Source organism: Telmatherina bonti (assembly GCF_933228915.1).
Source record: "Telmatherina bonti genome assembly, chromosome: 8".
In the NCBI taxonomy this organism is placed as follows: Eukaryota; Metazoa; Chordata; class Actinopteri; order Atheriniformes; family Telmatherinidae; genus Telmatherina; species Telmatherina bonti.
The window spans coordinates 23,397,076-23,424,134 of NC_136626.1; the positions used below are offsets into that span (position 1 = coordinate 23,397,076).

A 27,059-nucleotide genomic window follows, 5' to 3' on the forward strand; every position below is an offset into this window, starting at 1 on the left:
GTGTGTGTGTGTGTGTGTGTGTGAGATAGAGAGAGAGAGAGAGAAGGGAGAGAGAGAGAGAGAGAGAAAGAAAGAAAGAAATAAGAAGCACGCTGACACCCCTGTCTGGAACCAGCCAATGAACACTCAATGACACTAAATTACTGATGTCAGTTACAAACAATAAAAACCGTGTATTTGGTAGTTGTCTGTGTCCAATTAATGTTCATGATCAACATAATTATCAGTTGATCAACTTTGCATAATCAATTAAACCCACCAACATTATGTACATCAGGCACATCTTCAGGGATACATTCAAATCAAAGCTTTAAACAAAAACATACACCCCAATTCACACCATTCCTGAAGCAATCCAGACTTTCAGATCCTGTATTTTTGCCTCCCAAATCAAGAAAATATTTGTGGAAAACACATTTAGAAGTATTAAATTGTTTGTTCTGTTTTTTTGTTGGTTTTTTTTTGGGTTTTTTTTTATATGAAAAGAACAGATACAAGTTACTCAGTCTGCCATAAATGTCATTGATAAGTTTTTTTTTAAAACTCCTGCTATGATACTCTGAAGACTGCCAAAAGGCTCAACAGAAAATGTGAGGTGAAAATGAAAATGTAAAACTGTGAATGTGAACACAATGCCTTCACACTGTAGGCAATGCAACTGGCTCTGCATAACCTAACTCTGTGAATGCTTCTCTTTCTCTGACATCACACTCCTACAGCTGCAGTTATTTTCATTTCAAAGTGAAAACCCCCTACCCCATATTTATTTGAAGACTAAAGTTACTTTGAAGGTAAAACATTGGATACAATGGATTCCCGTTAGAGAAAAAATATTTGTACTGCAATACACCATGAAAGAAAGTGCCAGTTGTTTGTTAGCTTCTTTGCCTGGTGACTTATGAAAAACAGTGTAGTAATCTGGCTAACTGGTATTAATAAGATGGTGCTTGAGGATTTGGTGTCAGGGGACTACTTGCTTTACTTCACAGACAATATTTTTATAGGCCAACTTTCAGGATAAATCTGATAGTAAGAGGAAAAGGATATGGTCTGAAATCAATAAAGCCCATTTCTCCAAAGGAAATCACACTACATTTAACATTTAACATTAATACATTTAACATTCATAGATGTTCAGTGAGAGGCTTCTTCAGGTCCGATGTAAGACTGAAAGATACAAAAGATCATTCCTGCCAGCAACCATCCGCCTCCGAAACAGGACCTCCTCAAGTTAATTACATACTACAATATTGAATTTCCCTTTGGGGATTAATAAAGTATTTTTCATTTAATTTAAATTTCATTTCATTCTCGCTTTGATGTTTTACAGCATCTGAAGCCACTTTACGACAGCCGTAAAGCAATGGGCTAGCTGAGAATAATGATAGGAGATAACAGAACACTTTAGCGTTACTTTACTGAACTTTGTTTTTCTCAAGCCGTCAATCCTCGTTCGATTTATTATATTAAATCTGCCAGCATTTCACCCGCAGCTGCCACTAAGGAAAACAGTTTTATTTCGACCCGTGTCTTTTTTGTGCGGTGAAAAAGCGAGAAGAGCCAGAGAAGAGGACTCGCTTTTAGCCAGTCATTGCCATGGCCTCCGATAGCGGCGATAGCAACATGGATAGAGAAATGATTTTGGCCGATTTTCAGGTATGTCTTCCTTGAATGTTTGCTGTGTTTAGTTTAATTAATAGTAATCTGCCTGCCGGTGTTGAGACGACTCGGGCTGCTGTCAACAACAAAACACACCACGTCGTAAACAGCAAACGGAGATCAGCTCTCTGTAGTTAGCACACTGAGCTAATCCACTGACAGTTCGCTAACTGACCCGCAACACAGTTTAACCCAGAGTCTGTTGTTTGTTGTCTTACATATGTACACAACGACCACGTAAAGATGTCTATCTAAACAGTTGAATAGTGCGTGTTTTTTGTCGATTGGTTTGGTTAATGAACAAACTGCTCAACCGAATAGAGAGCTCATGGCGATTGTCAACTTGTTTACAGTTTTCCTGTGTTTAAAATATTCGCCGGACTTCTACATCTTTTACGACAGCAAAGCAATATTAATATAACAGCACCCTCGGTCTTTTAATTTTTCAACCATACATAAGCTTTGGACCGTAAGAATAATTCCCCATAAATGGATAGTAAGTTAACCCGTCGGAAGGTATTGTAATTTATTTATTTTTAAATCTGACTAAAGCAACATATAACGTAAACAATGATTTACCTTCAGTTACTCAGCTTCTCTTCCTATCCTTAGCTCGTTTGTGGCCTTTTGTTTGACATATAAATCAGCAAGTTTATTATAATAAAATGTATCTAAAGCTCTGACCAATAGTATACTCTACAAGGGTATACAAAGATATATTTTCTCTGTTTATATTGATCTATATAGGGAAAACAGGAATGACTATAGCAGGAGTGATTTTAAAGAATTAATAACTCTAGGAAGGTCTTGGTAGTTTTCTATGGCTTGCAGCTGCATAGTAATAATTTAAATAAATTAAATCTTAAAAAAGGTGTTTAACAGCAAGCCATTATTTTAAGATTATATTACTATACAGCAATTTTAAACGTAGTCATATAAACAAGTAAACACTAATTGTTTTGTTAAAATGATTTTAGAAGAGGAAAATCTTGAATGATGATGAAATTCATTACCATTTCAGACTGAAGCTAACAACCCATGTGCTGTCATAGTGTCCTTAAAAAGCATTCAGATGCTGGTGTACTTGATGTATCCATTTATTTTTTTTAAAAAAATTCAGTCATGTGCTGAAGCAAAACTTGGCAGGGCATTGAAGACTATGGAGCTATTTTTTTTTTTTATTAACATCATGCTTTCTGAAGCTCATATACTCTATTGTATTTACATACAACTGATTTAGACTATGTCTTTATTTTTGGTTACAGCTTTTTCTGTTTGTGCTATATATCGACCTCATTGCTACTTTGTAGTGTACATGTTGAGTGACATGTTTGACATATGTGCCTAACCTGAGCTTACTGGTCCTGAACTGTGACTGGAGTACAGCCAAGAAATTAAAATGATATATATATATATATATAAACAAAAAAAGATAAAGTAAAGACATGTAATGTATCATTTTATTGACAATGCTCCTGAGTTATAGTGCAGTGAAGTGGATTAGCAAATGATGATTAAAATATTGATGCTACACTTGTATGCATTTCATTCAAAGTAGAATCCTGTAGATTCAACGTTTTATGATCATTCAACCATAACTGGCTTTTTAACTTTTGTATTAGGGACAAAACATTTTCATTTCTCTTCAGAGACTTAGTTTGTTGTTTTACCGGCTGTTATATTTTACTCTGATTCTGATGTTTTGGATGTGATTTTATTATGCATGCTACAAGTGTTTTAAAGTAAATTGCAGCAGCTGAAAACTACCGTATACTACTTTTAGCATCCACAATGAGTTTTCATGAACTGGAGAAATGGCATAATTCCCTCTCTAAAGGTAGAGTACAGGGATTTAGTCTGACTTAGGCAGTTTTAGTGATGAATTGCAATTTTTTTTTCTAGAACAGTGTGGAGCTAAATGTTCCACGTAGCTTGTGAAATGTTTTTCTTTCTAATATTAAATTGTGTCTCTTCTTTCACAGGCTTGCACTGGAATTGACAACATTGCAGAGGCTATCACTTTGTTAGAGCTTAATAACTGGGACTTAGTGGTAAGTTCATTATCTACAGACTTTCAGCTTTACTCTTAAAAATGCGAAATACCAGTTTGAGTGAGCAGTTAGCACCCAGTTACAAACATCATGTTTTTGTGAGGCCCAAATCCTGTCTTTACTGGAGCCAGAAAGGTCAACATGAGAAAATATGTATCCTGAGAGGTGTGATTGAGTGAACAATACATTCAGAAACACTGAGATAGAATATGGTCTGTCACATTTGCATGAATTCGTGATGAGCCCTTAGAGCAAAGTGCATATTGAAAGGGGTCAGTCTATAATTAGATTCATGCTGGCAGGAACTCAAAGCAGGGAGCAGTAGGACAGACATACAGGACTGGACTTCCTGCAGCTATTACCTTGATGACTTGCAGTTTCTTTGCAGTCAGCTTTAGTTAATAAAAAATAATAATAAAAAAAAAATTGTAGTCTTAATTTCAGACAAAATAGCCTGATGTGTAAAAAGCACAGGCTATAGTGAAAAGTCCTGAGAACTTCAGAAGCCATGCAGTTAGTGTAAACTATGTCTGCACCACCTATCTTTACAGTAAGTACTCTCCATAGAGGTCATATTGTTGCTGTAGACATTCACTGTTATACTCGCAATGCCAAAAATGATGACTTTCAGATTGTTCAGATTTCACTATTCTAACCCTCATTAGCCATGTCCTCAAGCCTATTTTAAGTAACCCTCTGTGGTGTAATGTTTTGTGAAATGTGCTAAAGAATTCGTTTGTAAACTGACACCAGACTTATTTTGTTTTTATGTGTCACTTTAAAGTAGTATTTTCTGAAGTGATGCCCTTGGCTTTTCTCTTTTAATTTTTACTGCCAAGTTTCCAGCTCTGCAGTAAATGCATGCCAGACTTTGGGTAGTTTAAATTTATTTTTAAACAGTAGCACTTTGAAAGATTACATTGATGCAAACTGTCCTAAACCTCAGGTACTACCTGTAGCCTGTACCTGTATCTTTATAGACATAAAAACATATTGTTTCTTTACAAGTTAGATGCCATCTTCACACCTCACATTTACTTGACAAATAAGAGAATGTAAATGCTGCTGAAGGCCTTAACAATAGCCCTGCTTCATTCAAGTGTCCGAGTAAACTAAGGAAATCGAGTCAGTACAACATGACCTGACAATGAACCAACAATCACCAGTTATGTTGTTTAAATATGTGCTTTGCAAAGTGTGAGTTTGTCTCTCATTGAGGAGGACCTATACCCTACTTTCTTTATTTTCCAATTGACCAGTTATACATTTAATATGGTCAATTATGAAAAGAGGCAAAAGACAGACACTGTGAAGAGACACTGGTTAATAAAAGTAAAACACAAGGAAATTTGTACCTCTAAATAAATGGACAAATTACACTACACTGTCATTAATATAAGGGAAGACTTAAACCCAAAAGAGCACCTAGTTACCTAGTTCTGCTAAGTAAAACTAAAGTTAGACTTTTCCAGAAATTAAACTAAGTACATAGACTCAAAGATGATTCTGAGATTACTTGACTTTACCACAGAAATCACTTTATATTGCTTTTGATTTGAAAAGTACCAAATCAGTTTAGATGATGCATTTTATATCAGTCAAAAATAATTTACAGCCTTGGGAAAAATGTGGTGGCTGTTTGTCATCAATGTGACTACATATTTAGTGTTACTTCAAGTGCATAGGATGTAAAGACATCTTGAAGTTAAACTTTTCTCCTCTGCAGGTTTGTTGAAAAATCGAAGCTGACTAAATGATTTTTTAAGGTCCGTTCAGAATCACTGTTTGGTTTGTGCCAACTAGGCTACAGAAGTAACAATATGTTGACTTCATTTGCAGTTAGTAAATCTTTAATTTTTACAAATTGACTTGGTTTTAAATATTTAATTGTATTTCCCCCTCAAAAGACTCATTTTGATGTATTACTCAAAACACAGCATAAAGTGGTGTTATTTTCTTTAAAGTACAAATTTTTGAACTACAATTTTGTTCACTTTTAATTTAATACCTTTTTTTTCCTTTTGTCCATTAATGTTTTCTCTGTTCAACACCAAAAGAATTGTAAATGTGTTTGTAGCAGAACATACCAACTCACATTAGTTTGTTTGTTGCACAGTGTAGAATAGTGTGTTCAGGAGAAGTCTGATCAATTGTCCATTGAAACAAAAGCTCTCTGCAAAGCTGACTGTGGTTATATTTGCCCTCCCAGTTCTCTTTGTTCTGATTGGAGTCTTTAAGTCAGCAATATCACACACTCTTGTGTATTTTGCTAGCGCAGCATAATGATAAATAAATTCTATTAAGTATAACAAAACAAATTGAATATCAAGTTTTATAACTGTCAGGTTCCTTAAAGCTTTCTGCTGTACAATCATTTGTCATGTTTACTTTGAATCTGTTAATGGTTTAAGATAAGACAGGTTTTACCTGATCTTTACAGAGAGTCACATATTTTAGTAGCAGAGATGTGGCAATTGATGCCACACATAAACAACAATGACATTATTTTGTACTCTGGAGCTGACTTTTGCTTTCATTACAGGCAGCCATCAATGGTGTGATACCACAGGAGAATGGGATCTTACAAAGGTAATGACCACTGTGCCACATATTTACTTTATTATCAAAGAAAATCAAAATATCATGTATATCTCTTTTATGCACTGCTGTCTTTTTACCACACTAGGAAGACCACATTAAAAAATGTTAATGAAAATGCTGTGGAGATATAAAATAGCTGGCTGTGGGGAGGTCATGTTCATCACTGAGCGCTATGTGACAGAAGTACATTTATGTCTATCAGCTGTCAAAATATTAAATAAATATCAAAGCAAGGGTTGACCGTCTTTGTTTGATACGTAAACTTCTAGTTTACATATATGTTCTACAGAGCAGAAAGAAAATCTTATTCTGTATAACCTGCTTCTTTGATGAAATATCATCTGAATGGATTCTAAGCATTTCCACACATCAGTTTGAACTTTGATACAGATTCAGCAAATCAGTGTCAAAATAGAGGCTACTGACCTGGAAGGCATTTCTCCTGCTGTGATCTCTGTTCAGCTTATAATAGAGAAATTATATGAAAGCTTGCAACGGGAGGGAAATTTTCTGTCAAGAACTGAATTATACAGTTCTGAATTAATATATCTGAATAGAAGGAATGTTTCTTTCAGGCTTTGTGCTCATCACTTTGCTCCAACGGTTAGTTGACACACACTGCACTAATGAAAATCCTCCAAACCCTGCAGATTTTCTGTTAAACCATTTGCGTATCATGTAAAGTGGCCTGAGAATATTGCTGGTGTCTCTAGAGGGCACAGTTGCTTTCAATAGAATCTGGCCGTATGACCAGCAGCCAACACATTTATTAAGTAGTTGGCATTGATAGGAGTAAGTTGGCGTTTCCCAGTAAACAGACTGATGTCTTGACCTGAGCTGGAGCCAGTTTGAAGGTACATAAATATTCCTGCCTAAAACACATTTCTCTTCTCCCTTGTGTCCTTTTCATTCATTTTCTTGTTAGTAAGAGTTGAAAATTAGTCCTTTTCAGTATTTGAAACAAAACTCGCAGGTTTCCTGTCTAGTTTAGACATTTCTCTCAAAGTCTATTAGCTTTTTGGGGAGTAAAATATCCAGCTGTTGCATATCATTTACATATAATCTCCACTTTATGATCCCGCCACAGTACATTTTTGAGAAAAAAAAAGGTCTGCTTCAATTTAAGTTTCTGACATCTTAAACACTTACCTGTAACTCAAGTTCAAGGTAGGGTTTCACATGTTGCAGCTGCTATATAAATTCTTTGTTGCATGAACAAGGCGATCATCCTAGGTCATTGCAGAGCAGTTTTTGTAATGAACATGTTCTTAATCACTAGAAAAATGTTGCACTGTTTTTGATTTTCTAAACAATTAGATTTTGAAAATTACTCTATTACCATAGTTTTCCTCCTGAAAAAATGGCAAGCAGGCCAAGGATTTTACAGAAAGACATCGGGCACAAAAGTCTCTTGAAAACAAATGATTGAGCTGAAAAGAAGCTGAGTCAAAGTATGCTTGAGTTTGTAGAGGACTTGTTAAAGGTTTTTAAATCACCATATCTGTTGGTTAAGTCTCTTCTCTGTATAGGCTTCTGCTGTATTGTTTGTAAATTAAGGCTCATAGGGCGATCAGAAAGACTTCTTTTTCACACCAAACACACATAGCAAATATGCTATAAAAAAAACTCTGACTAATATATTTCTTATACATTTATTGGTTCTGTATATTCATAGGACCAGAACCAATGTGAAATTTATCCTGAAGCATCCTAATTCCAACTGTTTTCACCCATCCACACAAGTTTGTCTGAACTTTCACTTGCATGACTATGTAGAAGCTCATCTGAAGATGCAGATAATTTGAGAAAGTGGGGAACTAAATTGAGGGCTATATTTCCAATTACAAGCATTCATTTTTTCTGTTGACGATTAAGGATCCATGCCATCACATAGCTCAACTTTTTTAAGGTGTTTAGTGCGTGAACTGGCATTTAAACTTGCATTTAAATATTTGGAAGGGATCTTGCATCTTCCTTGCACAGCATTAGCGTTTGGTTTGTTTGGAATTATGTGAATGAGACTTAGGCATTCATTTTGATTGTATGGTTGGTATTTTATTTGTGTTAATTTTACATTATAATGTGCCCCTACACAGTTGAATTACTTATTGTTCCTGCAGCCTGCTTGTGGAAAATTTGTGGTGGTATATAAATTCTTCTGGACAGTGAATCGCCAACTGTATAGCCTAAAAAGGAAAAAAAAAAAAAAAAAAAAGACGGCTTTGTTTAAAAGCCAGGACTCCCACTCTGTAAGACGGTTGCAGCCTACACTTCAGGGCACAAGGAGCATTCTTTGTTGGGGTCTAAATGGAAGCATAAGTTAGTGTGTTGTGTGAAACCCAAGTCATATGACGAGAAAGCAACAGAGAAAGAATAACTTAAGAAAACATGCAGATTTTCTTGGGGAGAGAATAGGATGAAAAGCCCTTTGCCAATTCTGTTTATTTTTTTTAAAGCATCTCTTGTGTTTTGTAGTTTTCTTTACTTTATATTCTTAATAATCTTTGACAACACATGCTATTTTGAGCTCCTCTATCAATTCTCTGTAATCAGTCTTTTGCAACATCTTTTTGTAGTGAGTTTTCCAGTGAAGCAAGTCAAGCAACAATGTATGGACCCCCTAGCCACTCGGAAGCAACTAGTGCAGCAGCTGGAGGTGCAGTTCCTCCTCCCTCTTCATCATCTTCATCCTCTTCTCCACAATCATCCTCGGCTTCATTGGTCTGCCCCATCAACCCCTCCTCTCGGCACATTGTAGAACGTCAGCCACGGATGCTCAACTTCCGGGTGGAGTACCGGCAGTGCTCCGTGGACCTGGTGCTCGAGGAGGGCAGCACAGTTGGTGAGTACACAGTGTGAGTACACACTCACTCACATACTTAAATAACTTGTTGACCTTTTCATACAGAACAAAAACATTGTCTGTCACCCTGATTGTCTTTAAGGCACACTATAAAAAATAGTAGATGATTAACGATTACATATTTATTAATTGTCTCATTGGTTTAATTGTGTTGGTATAGATTATTGGTATAGATTTGCAGCTACATCTCAAAAGCAAATCTGCGTTTTTTTTTAGGTTTTTATGGTGACTCTTTTTTTTTTTTATTTTTGGCTTAAAATGAAATTTGCAACTAATGCATATCTAAAACATTAATGTAGGAAAAACAGTTAATTAAGTATTGGAAAAGTTTGGTAACATTAAGGCATCCTAGAGTAAGGGGCAGGAATATGGAAAATTATGTCATGGGAAATTATGGCATTTATGGTGACCTCATTAAGATGTTTTAATAAAGAAGAACACAGCAATTGGAGAATAATTATGAAATATACTGTAACAAAAAAGTCACACACACATTCTTTTGAACCACCTTTAACTTTTTGACTTTGACAAATATCTGCATCGCCACTATTGATATCTGCCACCAGAGTTTGATGTTTTACTCCAATTTATGGTATTGATGATTTTTCTCCAGTCATTTGCCATCCATCTTGCACTATATATGTAATGTTAGCTTTCTCCAGACAGTATAAAACTGTCTTATGTTGACTCTTATTATCTCTTACTGGTTTGTTGATGTCCACTTGCGAGTGTGTGATGCAGTGTGTCAAGTAAAATTAGGCTCCAACATCATGTAGCATCTCAGAAGAAAACATTGTGAAGTGCCATTCTCAGACTGAGGATACTGCTGGGAAACAACAGCTCCAGAAATGCACATAACAAATGTCACTGTCATGAAATAAGTCAGGAATCCCACGTTTTACAATAAAAAAGTTACACAGTACGTCTATTAAAAAATTTGGGCTATAAACAAGTTGCACCAATTTTTGGCCTGACAGTGTAATTGCTGTTACCTTACATAATTGCAATGTTTGACTAGATTTTTCTTTATTTCAACTCATAGGAGAAATCAAACAAATCCTTGAGACAGAGCTTGGTGTTCCAGTGTCTAAAATGCAGCTGAAGGGATGGAAGAGCGGAGATGTGTCGGATAGTGTAAGTACTTTTTTTTTTTTTAAACCGAAAACAACACAATTAAGCAATAAAAAAATAACAAATGAATTTCATCTGTTCTTCCTGTTCATAATTTTTCGATGATCCATTTCGCTTTGTCTTTCTTCCAATTTTATGTTCATGTTTCAACTAACGCTGTTAGCCAATGTGTATTTTAGAATAAACCATAATATGGCTAACATTACTTCTATAAAAAGTTCTCCTCCTTATGCATTTCATAGGGATGTTTAATTTGTTTAGAAACTATATTTTCTGATCTGGCTATGTAGCTTTGAGTTGATGCTTCCTAAAATATTCAAAGATGTGTTGCTTGTTTTCGATGTGATCAAATATTCCTTCCATTATAAGCTTATTGCCTCCGTAACTATATTTCATTTTCAGTAAACAGAACAAATTGTAAATATGTGCATTTGTGCCTGTGCTTGTAATCAGACTGTGCTGAGAAGTTTACACCTGCCCAAGAACAACAGCCTGTATGTCCTGACCCCAGAGATCGCCCCGACTGCCAGCACCAGCAAAAACAGGTACCCGCTCTACTGTACTCTTTTCTTCTTCTTTTCTTCAGGTGCATTTTTAATTTTAATGTGGATTTTCAGCTTGACACACACATACAATGAAGTACTTCAGTGGTAATGTGAGTGCAGTACTTATTAACCAACACTAGGTGGCGGTCTTTGCTCACTTGTATAATGGAAGCGTCCAGAATTCAAACACAGAACTCCTTTTGATTGATTTACTGAGATGCGTTTGACCTGTTGGTTATTCAATCTTTTTACATCTATTGTGACATTTTCAAAAGAGAGTCTGCTGCTTCAATCTTTGTTAAGTCAATAACAATTTCCTCCCCATATTGTATTTTTAACATAACATTGTTGCCTGCTTGATGTGGCGTTACAACTTGCTCCATAAGAGTCACATACAGTACCACTCAAAAGTTTGGACACATCTACCTATTTCACTTGAATGTGTAGATGTGTCCAAACTTTTCACTGGTACTGTATATCTACACATAGCTCTTGTTGATATCACGTTCCAAATCACAAAAGTCTGCCGCTGTAGTAATGTTTATGGAAATTTTAGGAAAACATACTTGCTTATTTCAGCTTTTGCTTATATGAATGTATTCCCTCTGAAAGGTCAGTGGACTAATTGATAAGATTCTCCAGTATTTCTGTCATGCTTAGCAGGCGGGCATGTGTGTGTACTGGGATCAATATCAAGTTAAAATCATCAAAGAAATAATATCGCCTCCATAGACTTCTAACAGTGGGGTGATTAAGATATGTTTTGTTTGGATTGACATAGGCAGTTTGCATACTAAATATTTGGTTTTTGAGGTTGTTTTGGTTTGTCATTATTTACGGTATATTGTGACAGGGCTTGAGTTTTTCTCTGTCTCTTGAGTTTTTTAAATTTTTGAGTAAAATGAGGACAGTAAAGCTTCAAAGGTGCACTGCATAACTTACCAACCTTAAAATTTAGCAATTTTGGGTCATTTGACCGCACAATGAAAGCTGATGCGAGCATTACTGAAGTTACACTTTACAAATTTATCACATGCTATTAAACGGATAATAAACACACCAACCGCTTTGATGATTCAGCAAGGAAATGCACTGAAATAGAGGGAGAATGAAAAAGAAATTATACAGGAGTCAACATAAGTGTTTTTTACTAGCGGACGAAAGCTCACAGTATAGGTAGGATGCAAGATAGGTTCTGAAGTAGCTGTCGATAGGGGGCGCATCACTGAGAAAATGGCATAAAATTTTGTAGCGTCTTAAAGGTGCCACTTTCATGATTTAGGAAAACAAAGAGATTCTTCTGTATGCGGACACCTGCATCATTAATTCTATGAAATAACTAAATCAGAGACAGTAATGTTTCACAGTGGAATAATTTGCTCCAAAAATGAGTATTTTCTTACTTTATCTTTTAATTGTTGCACTAAAAATCTTGTTACTGTCTGTATATAGTTGGTCTGAAAACTTGAATTAAATGAACTGCAATTTAATTATTTGACAATCCCCTTATGGAGGTGCTGTAAGGGTGTTTTAAAATTCTATTTCAGAAAATGTCAAACTTCATGAAATGATAAATCTCTTAAGTGTTGCATACAGTTTCCTTAGTTAACAGTGGATTAAAATATTAATTGAACTTTAGCTCTAAACCAGACAAACATCCACATCTCACAGTACACAACAAATTGCCAATAAGTCATTTGGCAGTTTGCCGCTTTGCCTGCTAGTTAGGCTAAGTGGTAGTTATATTGTGTTGGCAGCTAATGGCCCTCATCTTCCCAATCTTCCCTCCCCTGCTCTCTCTTCATCTTCTCACTCCCCCGCTAACTGCTGTGTCTTTTTAGCAGCACCGTTACCATTTCTCCAAGTGTTATCGATATCATTTTGGGTGTCAGGAGCTCATTATTCTGTGTCAGCTATTTTAGTGGCAGACAGTTGTGGCTGAAAGGAGTGGGTGGGCTCCTGTGTGCATGTGCATTTATGTATGATTGTGGTGACCCTGCTATCATACTGTGAGAGGATAGGTGACAGATCACAGAATATGAGGAGCACAGTTCCCCTGTAGTGAAACCAAAAAAAACTGTGGTCACAGCATATATTCACAGTACACACAATTATAGAGCAGTGTGTGCAAATTTAGTATAGTAGATGAAGCAATGATGCCGTCACTACAGGCCTTAGATTTATCTTTGCAGGCAGGGGGCACACATTTTTAGTGTTACTCAAAAGTCGAAACTCAGTATGTGCATAGGTGAGCATATGGCCAAAGGTACATTTTACTTGTTTCTTCTGTCTTATAACTACCATTCTGCTTCTCTGACCTGCACATGTAAGTTGACCATAAGGGAAATAATGTTGAAAAAAAATAAATTAAAGGTTTGAAAATAGACCTTTTTAGTTTCTTCTAACCTGTAAATATTTTTTGTTCCAAAGCTGTTTTCCAACAGCAAATAGCAATCTTGGCTTTAGTATCCACTCACTTAACTCTATTTATTTGTTTGAGTTTTAGATGCTTTTGTGTAGTTAAATGAATATCTTTAGCAGAAGGAATTTTGACCTTTTTGGAAGTCTAAGTTACAAGGTATTTTTTATTGAAGTGTTTGTCTTGTGCTGCTTGATATTGATGACTATTATCCTTGAATCCTCGAAATTAACAATGCTGATACACTTATATTGATCAATAGCATCATGAAATAAGGAAAGGGTTATTTTAGTTTCATTCAACTAAACTCATCCATTAGATAAATTGAATACTGATTTTATAACGATCCAAACCTTATGAAATGGGACATCTGTTATGGAGAATATTACCAGGATAGTTCTAATTAAATCTTTAGGTAATTTCTAAATGTAGCCTTCACAAAGCAGTCATTTAAGCAGACAAATTTTGTCCCCTCCTTTTTCCCTTCTTTTGCTTGTTGGATTCATCCATTTTAATAAAATTTGTTTGCCCTTGTGGTAGTGAAAAAATTAATATAAAAACAAAATTTTCTTTTTATAGAAACTAGAATAAGAAAATGTTTTATTTAAATGAAAATTGTCTTCTTCACTAATGTGCTTTCCCAAAAACTGAACCATCCTTCAGTTGTTTAATATTCTTCATCCTGCCATATTTAATTTCACAGTGTTTATTTGCAGAAAATTGTTGCTGAGTAAAAATGCAAATGTCCCATAAATTGTAATATCCCTGGCAATTACTTTGCAGAGCTTGGCTCATGTGGTACACACACCTAAACCAAACCGGCTGATTAAATAGTGCTCCACTGTCATTATGGTTGCGCTAAGCAAACTCTTCTTGGTTGTCTTGTTTGATTAGAAATAAATCTTGAAGCTTTGGGAGATTTTCCTCTGAGCACCAATCTGTCTCAGGTAGTTATTTAGTTAGTGATGTGCAGTTTGTACTGCAGTGTGAAAGTCTGGTCCGAAGAAGGCCATGTTGATGACTGCCTGTGAATACCAGAGTGTTGAGGAAGAGCTAATCTCTTGCATAAATGATGAAGGCCTGATGAATATTTCAATGGAGCCTGTTTCCTTTCTTGTTTATTCTCCGGTCTAGCTCCCAGCAAGCATGTTTGCCAATGAAAGGTTATTTTAATTTGAACTCTGGAAGACATTTGGAATTGCAAGGAAGATTCATTAGGTTTTTATGTGTGTGTGTTTGTCTTTTCCTGGCAGTTTCTTGTTCCCTCACCTACATGTGAGCCATCCAGCAGTTGATACATATATGGTGTAGGGAGATAGTAAGCAGGTTAGTTAGATGATCTTGATGAGTAAAATTTACCAGCTAGCATGCTGATTGACTTTTGAACGTCATGGAAGACCAAAACCGAGCAGAGCATGAACGCTTTCGCATCTTTCTACTTTGTTGTGGATGCAAAATGTGGAGGAGGTAAGACCTTACGTGTGCTTCACGACTCCCTCTTTACAGAAAAGATCCTTCCCATTCTTTATTCTGGTCTCTGTGTTTTCAACTGTTGAAACGCATATTATGGTACACTGGATTTATCAACAAGAGGTTACCAAAAATGTGTATATGACAATGTGTGTTTATATGTGTATTTGTGTTTTTCAGGCACGTCACTTTGTGTGCATGGTGTGCATCTCTGTGTCTGGCAATAACAGTTTAATAAGGTCTAGAGTCTGCTCTGTGCCATGGGGACTCACAGCTTAGGCGATGGGCTTACCTCAGAATGAAACCAATCTGTTTAGCCTGCTCTTTTCCCCCTGCAGAACGCTTCATTTTGCTGTCCATAAAGTTAAATGACATTCTCCTCCCAGCACCCTTATGCCATGTCAAGTGCCTCCAGAGATGTTGCAGGCCGACCTAGATGTCACCCACAATGTGTGCAGAGTGAGAAAGAGACCCCTGATGGTGGAGGCAAACACAGAGACATCCGTATTGCAACCCTTTACTGCTTGGGGAGGACAGCTTTTCCAGAATACGGCAGCTTTGAGAACATCAGTGGTTAAAGCAGTCCAGACAAAGGCATATTAGACTTGAAACATGCTTGTTCTGTTTATATGTGTACCAGAAGGCCTCTTTAGACAGATGGAAAATGCCAGAGAAATGACTCATTATGAATGGTAGTGTTTGTTTTTTTTCTGCTGGAGGCATTTGATATTTTAAGTGGCTATATTTGTACTATAGAGCACAATAAGTGATTTGATATTTCAAAGTAAATCTTGAGCAGAACTGTACCCATGCACACACCAAATGTCTTGTCAGCCTTCCATAAATGACTGATAAGATGTGCTTTCTTTGCTTGGAAGGACAGAGTAACACTTCCACTCAGTTTACCCTCTATCTCTGCCCGTTTAGGAGTGTAGCTGCCTGCCAGCAGCAGCTTGGGACTTTGTCCAAACATAATCATGATATTAGCTAGATCCTTATTTATGTGTCCCTACCCCTTTCATTTCTCCTCTCTTCCTCAAACACACATGCACACCCTTCTCTCTCATCCTTCTGCTCAACTCCATTACATATGCATCCATCTTTCCCACTTCACACATTTCCAATCTTCTCCAGTTAGCTACAACAAACATTACATTTACATATTGATTTCGTAGTTTTAGTCAATGTAAATATGGTGTCATTACAGTAAATTTGAGCTTCTGTTAACATAAGCTCGTCCAGATCTGCACAGATTAAGGGTGTGATTGCATAATTAATGTGTGTGCTACATATTAATTCCCTCATCCCTCTTTTTCTCTCAACTCTTCCTCCTCTCCTTGGTTTCTGAGCCCCGATTAAGTGCCTGTTTCGGCCTTTAAGCCTCCCATTGCTATTCACCCTCACAGACCCAGCGTTTGCTCAAAATGCTACTTAACCTCACAGCTTATTGTAAATGAATCCTCCAAAAAGTTGATTCCCCCCACCTCCTCAGGCACTTCAGCTCTGACACAACTGTAAAATACTTAGTGAGCTACTGGTGTCAGTTCAGAGCAATGGTTACCTGTACATACTCTTTTCCACTTGTGATCAGTAATCAAGCTTTGCGGAGTAGCAAAGGAAAAGAACTGCAACAGCAGTTTCATGGACAGAATATTTACTAGTCAAATGCTTGATTCAGTCGAATATGATTGGTTTTTTTTCAGCACACCTTAAAAATATGATATACTACTATTGAATTTTTTTTTTTTAAATATAAGAAAAAAAGAAATTATTTTAGATAAGTATTTTTAACACTTGCTAACCACAGCTTCAAGAAACCACTGGCTTCATTTACCAGAGCTATAGCTTTATTTGTACAATGGGGATAAAATAGCTTTTATGTGGTACCACCACTCATCTTGTAAGTTTTGGCTATGTTCCGAAACATGTAAGACTCCTGTTAACAAAACAAAGCAAAGTAAAAAAAAAAAAAAAAATTAAATAAATAAAAAAACAAAAACTAGAAATCCCTCTTCCAGAGTCTTTTTCGATTTTTTGGGGTTCAGTTCAAACCTCCATTTATGAAACTTTATTATATGTCACAGTAAAATCTGCTTTTGAGGCATTTTTTTAATTGTGTCATCATGAAGGTGCTCAAGAATTTCCTGGGTTTGCTTCCTAACAGTCAATGGATTTGTTAGCAATTAGGCAGACTGATGGGCTCCATACTGTTCCTGTGCAGGTGGTCATAGCTGTGAGTACCTGCTGTGCTGAACATAACTCTAGTCAGGCTTGTTAAGACACAACCATTAAAGTGGGTGACTGGCCCCCTGAGGAGATACCCACCTTGCTGTGGGCCAGCAGGCTTCCACTAGTTGACAAGTTTCAGCTTGCCTTATGTTTGACTCAGTTGGTGATAATGTTTGGTTTTCTTTGCATCTATCTTGCATTATTATTTTTTTTGTTGCCACATATGTTTTTTCTTTCTTCTTTTTCCATGTTTCTTACTGTTTTCATTCCTTGCTTCCTCATTTAGTGCTCTCCAAGACTCTTTAAATCAGAACTTCCTCCTGGTTATTAGCCACCGTGAGGCTCAGAGGGAGTACAGCCTCAACTTCCCTGGCTCCAGAACCATACAGGAGGTAAGACACAGACCAATCACTTGTTTGCACACACAAAGAAGTTTTATTATATAGGCTCTCACTTGCATAATATTTTTGTACCTGATTCTCATTTCCTCATGACACAGCTCTCTTTCCATTTGCCAAACATTGCTAGTCTATCTCAGCCATCGTTTCATTATTCATCACAAATGATCACATTTCAGTGCACATAATTACTCTCACAGCTGCAGTCTTGTTCAACCCCCTCTTTTACTTCCCACTCCATGTACCCTGCATCTTTCCTCCTCTCCCCGAGTCTCTGCAGAGTGCTGAGAGAGGGAAAGTCCGTTTAGATGAGTCCAGATTGATCTGGATGTGCAAGGGGAATAGAAAAAGTCCATTCATTTTCTTCATCTAAAACATAACAGCAGATTTGGCAGCTTATGAAATAATAACCTAGTATCTCCTTTTTTTTATCAGCTGGTTCACTGTCCCAGCTGAAAATGTATTAAAGGTTAAGGAGCATGAAAATATACATGTGATTTCTTCCCTGTGTAGGTAAGAATGTGTATTTGTGTGTGTGTCAGTGTTTGTGAATTCAAACAAGGTTGTCAACACATACAAACATACATTACTGCCCTATATTGCCCTAGTCTAACCCCACATGCAGAGGGAGACCTGAGCAGGCATCATTTATTATTCACAATGTGTAGCCTGTTGTTTCGTTTTAGGAAATGCAGTCTCCAAAGACTTATCAGGTTGGACAAAGAAGCTGCAATATCAATCATATATCACAGTTAAATGAAGTAATCAGAACTTTCAATAAATATATCAGGCTTTTACTGTACTTTTACTACATAAATGTGTGTTGTTGTTTTTTTTAAAGTTTATTTTTGTTTTCATAGTTCCTTTTTTGTCCAGATTTAATTATTTACTCTCAATCAACAGCAAAAGGTGGTCTTCCTGTCCTGCTCTTTCTACCCACTGTAGTCAATGCATGGCTCCTCAGTGCAGATGAATATTACACTTATAATAATCAGGCACCTCACAGGGCTTGTCAAGGTGCTAATTTAACAAATTAGTAAAACCAGCATCTGAACTGGAAGCAGGCGACTTCTCTGGACATCCATCTCTCCTCTTACTCTTCTCTCCATCATTTCTCCTTTTTTCCTCCCACTCTCCTCCTGGGCAGATGGTTTTGATGAGCACCCACTGTGAACCTTAAGTGTTTCTGCTGGGATTACAAACACTGTGGAGGGGCCCCTGTGGTATGGGAGGGGGGAATAGTGGCCACAGAAAAGAGACGAAGAACTGTTAGCTTGGTGGGGGTGCTGTAAGAGGCCATAGGGGATAGAGAAGGGACAATGTGAGCTTAAACAGGCCTCCCTGTTGCAGTCTTTTCCTTACACATGCTCATCTTTAAGCATCTCAAGCCCCCCCTGGAGTGAAAATGAGACCCAGAACTTTAACCTGCATATATAAGATGTATACACAGCAACATTCTGTTGCCAGTTACAAGTACAAGATTGATTTTTGGGGAGTTAGGTCATCTTTGATAATAATTTAAGTGAAGTCAGGCTGACTTACTCACGATAAAGCTGAAGAGCTAAATTGTGAAGATTCTGACAGAAAAATAATGAAGACTAAAGTACTGTATTCTACTCACTTAAAAAGAGAATGCAACACAAAAGTTACACCATTTTCAACCTTTCTTCCTTTTCTGGTCATACTGTGTCCACTCGCATAATATAAACTCCACCAGAGAGCATCTTTCTCTTGCTATCCTCCTTATTGTCTTAGTTGAGGACAAGCCAATAGGCCTTGCCTGTGCATATCAATAAGCACAGAGTCTTTCTGTTTGTCTTTGCCATAGACTCTGGCTTTGCCTTGTGGCTCTCTAGGAACTGCCCTTACCCCTCCTTTTCTACTCCTTCATTCTCTATCTCTCCCAGTGTCCCTTTTCTACCTTCTTTCTTCTCCATCTCTAGAACCCAAGGCTGCATAGACTCTGATTGGCATTAGCAGACAAGAGTGTGGGGGTAAGTTGCTGGCTAGCTTCAGAGCTAAGCTGGAGAGCAAATGTTTGCCAGGGAAGTAGAGGGTAGAATAGGGATGGCTGCTGGGTCCTGAGTTGTCCGTGACCAGACCAGTTGTCCTGGGGATTTTGCATGTCTCCTACACCCCCCCTCCAATTCCGCAGCTGGGAGACATATAGGAACCAAATGCAGACATGGATTACAGAGCTGAGAAAAGGAAAACTGGATGGAAAAGGGAATGAAAGAAAGGCATCTGGTGACTTGTGGAGTCGGAGAAAGAGAGCAGAGAGAGAGCTTGTGACAGTTTAACGGAAACCTTTCATTTTCTTTGATTTGCTTCCAGCCAGGGATTACAGGCAATTGGCATTTACAATGATTGCATCATTAATTTTGCCATGAGGTGTATTGCTTAGCAGCTCAGCTCTACAGACATTTACCTCAACATTGTATTTAACTGAATTAACTGCTACAAATTCAGCAGAATTAATCGGCTCCACTGATTTACCAGGCTTTAAAATAAATTCAGTTCTCCGCTGTATAAGATACTTTACATTGTAACTTCTGTGCAAGATGGGTTTCAGTTTGGATTATTATGTAAAATATGATTGTCATAGAAAATCATTAGATGTAATAGTTATATTTGTTGCAGTCTTACTTATTTGTGAGATGGCCATTGTGGGAGACAGGGGGCAGCATTATACAGCATTGCTTTATGTGTGATGGCTGGAACAAAAGATCAGCTACCTGGGAAAGTTTAAGGAAGGTATTGTGTTAACCTGGTCTACAACGGCTTTGTGTTCAAAGTTGATGGTGGTACCACAGTCTCTTAATTGTACCATATTTTTCATGTATCCAGATAGCAGCAAATGCCGGCTGCAGAATGCAGTGGTGTAGTTTCAGGTGCGCAGGCCAACTCTTTAGCTGTGCTTTCTTTCTGTGGTGGGATTAGATTCTCCTCTGCCAGGTGTCTTTCACTGCCTGTCTCTTCTCTCCTCCTTCTCCACCTCTCACCTTGTCTCTCTCTGTGGTGGGCGTTAGTTTGTTGTTTCTCTGATGCTGCTTTAACCTCTGACTGCAGCCTCTTCATTACTAGTGTTTATGCCTCTCCTTTCCTCCCTTTTCCCCTCTATTCATCGGCCAGCCAGCCGGTCAGTCAAATCCCTGTAGTCTGGCTGGTCAAACATAGATATTACACTCTGTAATAACACTGGCCACCCGCTTTGACCCCAGCGTGCAATCCCGGCCATAGCTTCTCTTCATAAAAATAGACACCAAACGGTGCAATGTGGGATTTACAGTAGAGAGACAAAGAATGGACTGTGCCACTCATTTATCATTGTTCTTTTTTCTTTTCTTTTTTTTCTCAGCTTGTTTGTGCCGTAAATTGCTTTGTGACACAAAGCCTAGCACAAATATAATTTCTCTACGAGTTTGATCACTTAAATATTTATTCTCCTTGATAAAAAGATAAATTCAGATTCAGATGTAAATACGTCTGTGCTCACAGAGTATAGATAATATATATATATATATATATATATATATATATATATATATATATATATATATTCATTCATTCATTCATTCATTCATTTTCCGAACCGCTTATTCCAATTCAGGGTCGCGGGGAAGCTGGAGCCTATCCCAGCCGGCTTTGGGCGACAGGCAGGGTACACCCTGGACAGCTCGCCAGTCCATCGCAGATATATATATATATATATATATATATATATATATATATATATATATATAATATTATATTATATACTAGGGCTGTGACAATATGCCTCTGACCCGATTCGTTTCCGATTTTTTTGGGTGCCTATTCGATTTAAATTGTGATTCTCTCAATTCTTCGATATTGCTGATTTTTTTCTTTAGATTAAAAAAAAAAAAAAAAAGTAAACTTTTTTTTTTTTTTTTTTTGCTTGTGATTTTTCTTGATTTAAATGAGGAAAAAATCTACAGTAGCCGGACCATCATTCAGCTGCTATAATGCCCAAGAAGACAAGTAAAAAGATCAATAAAAACAATAAAGATGACACAAATTTTTTATAATGGATTATTTTTATTTATTTAAAAAAAACAACAATTTTTTAACAAAAAAAATCCATTTTAAAATTGTGAAACAAAAAAATCTCAATTTTCGATTTTCCGATTCGATTTTCCCACCCCTAGTATTTACACATCCAAAGTCCAGTGATAAATCGTACAAACACCTTGCTTAGTTTGTCCTTTAAAGTTATTTAAGTTCTGTGTTTTGTCCCATGTTGCCTGATTTTGCCATTGGCGTTTTGTTTGTAGCATTCTTTAAATTTCCACCTTCCTGACTAGTGGCCCTGAATATGCACACGGATCCATCACTCCTCGTTGCTTTTTACAAAGACAGAATTTGCCACGTGCTTGGAGAGATCTTTGCTTCACAATAGATAGTTTTCTCAGCATCAGTGTCCAGCCCTGCGGCCCTGAATGGCAGAACTCTGCCGAAAAAATGCACAAGAATCCCGTATTGTCAGTGCTCAGACGCCGACAAGGCTTTGATCAGCTTTGACCAGCACACATCAGGCTGGCGTTAGGGCTTTAAATCAACAATGCACTGGAGGATGTAACACGGCGCTTGGTGGGACAGGCGCTGCTGGCTGCTAACTGTTTAAAACCAAGGAATGTTATTAAGTGATGCAGATACAGCGTCTGCGCATGAATGGGAGAAGAGAAATACTGTTCATTTCAGAGCGTGGAGCTGTTTTAGCTGGGAATTAGTTGTGGTATCTGAGGAATGCTGATAACACTGGCTTTCTTTTTTGTTTTGTTTCTCCTCCTTGCTCCTTTTGGCTCATGCCCACCTTCTATCTCTGCTTCCATCCTCCCAACCTTCTGAATGGATGAAAGCAGCTAAAATTTATATCAAGTCAACTGCATCCAAGTAGTGAAAAAAATACTGCCTGATCACCATGAGGCCAGGAAATATTTTTGATGCATCCACCTGATTTTTGCATTGCTAGTTAACATTTCTAATTGGAACTGTCCTCTGTTTTTTTTTACAGGTGAAGAGGAATATTTCAGATCTGACTAACATCCCAGTTCGGCATCAGCAGTGGGAAGGATGGCCTGCATCAGCGTCTGATGATTCTGTAAGAGACACAAGCACAAAAAGTTTAAACATTGAAAAGAAGAAAAATAATGGAGACCTACTGTAACAAATAGCCTCCCTGTCTGCACTACAAAATGCCGTATATATTGTTCTGATTTATTATGGGATCTAGTGTGTAGCCTTATGAAAGGTTTAAAAACGGATCCAACACCGAATGACATAATTTCAGGTGAATAATTCACATTATTTTCAAAATTTCAATTGCAGTGAAAACGTTTCCACTTTGTAAATTAAACCAAAATATGCTGCCATAAGCATGGATGTTGAAGAAGATGAAGATGTCAAAGACTTTTCCCATCATGTGTCCTCCATCTGTGGACATTAAAGCTCACATCATTGAGTCCCACTGACCTCAACATCTCAGGGTTGCTCTTCCCAACCATTCACACAGTCAAGCTGATCAGAGGCCATACTCATACAGAACCTTGAGAAACCTCTGACCTCTTTTGTCTCACTCTTTCTTTGACAACATATGTGTTTCCATGCTAATTGTTTGAGATGGTTTATCATGCCACATTGAGAAGCTGCTGGGCACACATTCTTGTGTTAAAGCCCTGCTAACCTTTTGCTTTTACATCTATGGGACTGGTGTTTGGTTTTGAGCATTAGTGTTGACTTTGTTTCTTTTTTAAAAGAAATTTTTACTTTTCATACAGTGTTACATAGGAGCTTAGCCAGAACTGGCTGAAATATTTGTCCAAAATGATAGGGATGAATTGTTTTATTTGTACAGTGCTGTGGTAAATCCAGTCTTTTGTATCTGTTACCCCTTATTAATATTTCATAAACTCAAAGTGAATTAGCACCTAACCAGGTCAGTTTTTTGGACTCACTGAGTTGCATAGAAGAGCCATAAAGAAAGCTTATGTATTCTTTAATGCTACTGAAAACTATTTGATTGTCTTGGCTGTTGTGGACAAAATAAAGCAAACAGTAAAGCCAGTAACTACCTAACAAACTACACAACTATAATGTATATATACCATCATTGATATTGTCCTTGTAGATTTCCAATTATGTGATCAGCAAACAGCCTTGGATGCAGAAATATAAATCTTGCTGCAAATCTGAAGACACATTGTGGATATGTGTGGCACTGATTGGCTTCAGTTTTGAATAAACATGATTTTTTATTACAGCAACCTATAAAATCTATTTTTCAGCCGTAAGATAGTTTATTCAGCAATTAATATTTCTTGAGTGACTGTAAAAGAAAAAATCTCAAAGTTTTATTAAGAAGATCAGTTTCTTTTCAACTATATACAATGTCTTTGCATCACCTGAAGGAAAATGTCATTTTTAGGCATTCCCCCCCCCCCCCATTTTCCTACATTTTTTTTTATCTGTGAACTTCAGCTCATAGCCATAGATATTATGGCTCAAGATCATGAATAAATTTAAGATCATTGTGATATCATAGGCCCAGTCGGTCACTGGCTGACACACGCAATGTCTGTTTTTCCTGTATGAGGATATATTAAAAAGTATTGAGAAGAGTGAGACTGAAATGCAATAATGGCCTCTGCTCTAGCCATAGCCCTCTTATTGAAACGTCTGAAGGTATTAACAGAGAAAGCCCAGGGCTTGGCTAGCCTAGCAGTAGGGAGCAGATAGGGAGCCAGTGTTAGTGTCTAGCTCATTAGCCCAGTCTCATCTCTTGGGGTTTGTGCCAATAAACATGGCAACCACAGGACTTAGATTACTTTTAGCTCCACACACTATCTCACTTAGAGTTGAATCGACGACCACTTACCTTTGCTTTATCTTCAAATTGTGTGATATTGTGGTTTTCTGTTAGTTTGCATATGTGTGGTTTATGCACATATGCATTTGTGCATCTGCAAATTTGCCTACCTTATTGCCAACAGGGCTTCATATGCCATACATTTAACTTCTTTGTCAAATGCAGAAATACAACAAAGAATTAAGAAAAAAGAAAAGCAATTAATTGATGAATGAGAATGAAATAGGATAAAGAATTGTGTAACTCTGTAGAAGTCATTGGCTCAGAATTCTGCTACAGGTCTTAAGTGGCGCTTTTATATTGGCAAGAGCATACAAAAATAGACAACATCCATCATTCACTGAGATGTTGCCATTGTGACTGCTTCTTCTAGAAGATGTTTTTTTTCACATCTTAACTAATCATCTGCCTCTTTGTATCATTATCTTTTGTTATTTACACTTGTGTTCTGAGAGAGAGTTTTGAGTAGGTGTAATGTTAGCTTAATTATATTGCAGATTGTCCAAGTGAAATAAACTACTTTGTTCAAAAGAAATTCTCACCTTTCAGAGAAACTGGTTTTTATGGGCTGCATCACCACTTCTGACACTGTCCACTCAGTGTGTTTCATTGTTTATTGTACTCTGAATTATTCAAGGCCCAATGGAGAATTGAAATTGGATCAGGATGCATCATGCTCAAATGGCAGTGAACAACAGATGAGTTTATTAAGTGTACTCTGATTGTGTAGGGTGTTAGAGTAAGGAAGTTGAGGATAAAAAGAAGTGGAAGCAGTAGCAGTGTCAGATGATGTTCATTTTAAGTGTGTTTAAGAATAACCGTAAATAATTAGAATATGTTCTAATATTTATGCAGATTGTAAGAATTGTCATATTTTAGAAATATACAGTTGAATCAGATGTGTGGTACCCTAATGAGACATTTACCCAGAACACATATGCCAATTTAAAGTACAGCTATCAATTGTTGACAGGGAAAAAAAATTAAGTGCCAGTCCAACTTTCTCTCTTCTGTGGATTAACTAGAAGACAGTTTGCAATATATTCTAGAGTAGCCAAATAGAGGATCATGAGAGGAAGCACACTGTCCTCATGTGAATATTTGTTTTTGCATTTGTTTTTCATTTTCTTTGGGTTTACTGCACCACAACAATCATGGTTGTACTGGAAAAAGTTCCCAGTCAGAGGAAAGTATGTTGGACTTTGCAATAGTTAAAACTTGGTGGAATTCATTTTACTCCAAGTAGATTAAGACAAATACTCTGGCATTATTTGCAAACACCATGATGTAGCTCTGCCTTGAAATTCCTCTTGATTCTTGTGGCTTTGGCAAAGCTGCTCTGAACAGCGTTGAGGATGATGACAGAGAGGTCTATGCAACAGCTGATCTGAGAGGCTAATCGAAACGGCAACATCTTCTATTGTTGAAAATGAACTGATCAAGACTCTTTTCTTGTCTCTGAATCTTTTTTGTTGCCTAAGCAGTTAAGCTTGGAGAGTTTCCAGGCAGGCTTCATCTCATTGGAGTGGTTTTGCTTTGCAGCGCTTCCTCCAACACCTGTTGGAGTGATTGACAGCTATTGGGACATCCTTATTGCATCCCCTCATCCCTCCACCCTCACCCACCCTTCCTCCTCACCAGTAATTGCTGACATTTATGCAGTGTTTCATGGTGTTTGCTAATGTATTAATGCTGAAGAACTTCTGAGGTGCTGTGCCTTGTAGGGCAGCACCTTCTTCCATTTCCCAGTTGGCATTAATGGAATCCTTTTCTACCTGATAAGGGCCAGTGGAACTAAGGGTTTATTGAAGAGGGGCCCGGTGGTTTCCTTAGCAACAGGGCTCAGCAGTAAGCTCAGACAGAACACTACCCTCATCTCTCTTGTATAGTTAGCTTCCTTCAGGTGACATTCAGAACTGAGGTAGCATGTCTGACTCATTTTCTGTCTCTTCTCATTTACTTTTTGTGAAACTCCCATATAGGAAAGCTTTACCACTATTCCCGTTATGACTGATCCTTATGTTCCATCAGTTATTAGTTTCTCTATGTATCCTCAACCACACACATATTGCCCTTTTACCATCTAATATAACAAATGGGGCTTTTTTTTTTTATTTATTTAGCTTATCCCTATCAAGTTTTAATGCAAACATGTAAAGAACTATTTCTCACCCATATTATTTGCCTCTTTTTTTTGTCTCACTTCATGGGCTCATTTTACTCCCCCTTTCTCCCACTCTTCTTCTTTTGCTCCATAAATGACAAAGTAGAGTAAGGTGGTTAACTGTGGTTATGGTTGCCTTCGGTGCAGCTGTCAGTGATAATTATCTCACACTCACAGCCAGACACCTAATCCAAACACTGCCTACACTACAAAAGAAAAAAAATGAAACACAGAGAGAATGGAGAGAGAGAAAGGGAGAAAAAGAAAAGTAGGGAAGGGGGAGAAAAGGGTTGAAGAGGCGAGGGACAGGACGGTGGGAGTAAAGGAGAGAGAAAATTCTTTCCCTGTATCAGCCTCTGAATACTTTGAGACTCAATGCAAGTGTTAATTAAAAGAATCCAAAAAAGAGGAGCCAGTTTCTTTTGTGTGGAGATGTGGGAGAGGGTCATTTGGGGGGGTTAACCTCATCCCTCTGGACCTCATGCCCTGCAGCGCTTCAACCTTGTTTCCATGTTTTTCCACTGAGCCATCAATCTGCACTTGTGTACCTCAACATTGGTAGAAGTCTTTGGGTCAAAGCAAGGAAGAAGACTGAGAGGCACTTAACTCATCGTTCTTACCCCTTTTCACCTCTCATGCTTGC

General features: G+C 37.4%; 1 protein-coding gene across 3 annotated transcripts in view; it reads left to right on the forward strand.

Annotated features, from left to right (window-relative positions):
* The first annotated feature begins 1,373 nt into the window (after window positions 1-1,373).
* Window positions 1,374-27,059, forward strand: part of faf1 (Fas (TNFRSF6) associated factor 1) — a 62,937-nt gene continuing 37,251 nt past the window's right edge. Inside the window, exons 1-8 of one of the 3 annotated variants that reach the window (XM_079244803.1) lie at window positions 1,374-1,656; window positions 3,642-3,710; window positions 6,253-6,299; window positions 8,888-9,153; window positions 10,220-10,308; window positions 10,759-10,850; window positions 17,255-17,360; window positions 22,402-22,488. In XM_079244803.1, coding sequence (XP_079100929.1) covers window positions 1,597-1,656; window positions 3,642-3,710; window positions 6,253-6,299; window positions 8,888-9,153; window positions 10,220-10,308; window positions 10,759-10,850; window positions 17,255-17,360; window positions 22,402-22,488 — 816 coding nt within the window. In that variant the 5' untranslated portion in view covers window positions 1,374-1,596. Of the gene's footprint in view, window positions 1,657-3,641; window positions 3,711-4,160; window positions 4,261-6,252; window positions 6,300-8,887; window positions 9,154-10,216; window positions 10,309-10,758; window positions 10,851-17,254; window positions 17,361-22,401; window positions 22,489-27,059 lie in introns of those variants that run through there. The other 2 variants (XM_079244802.1, XM_079244804.1) reach the window with 2 other exon arrangements.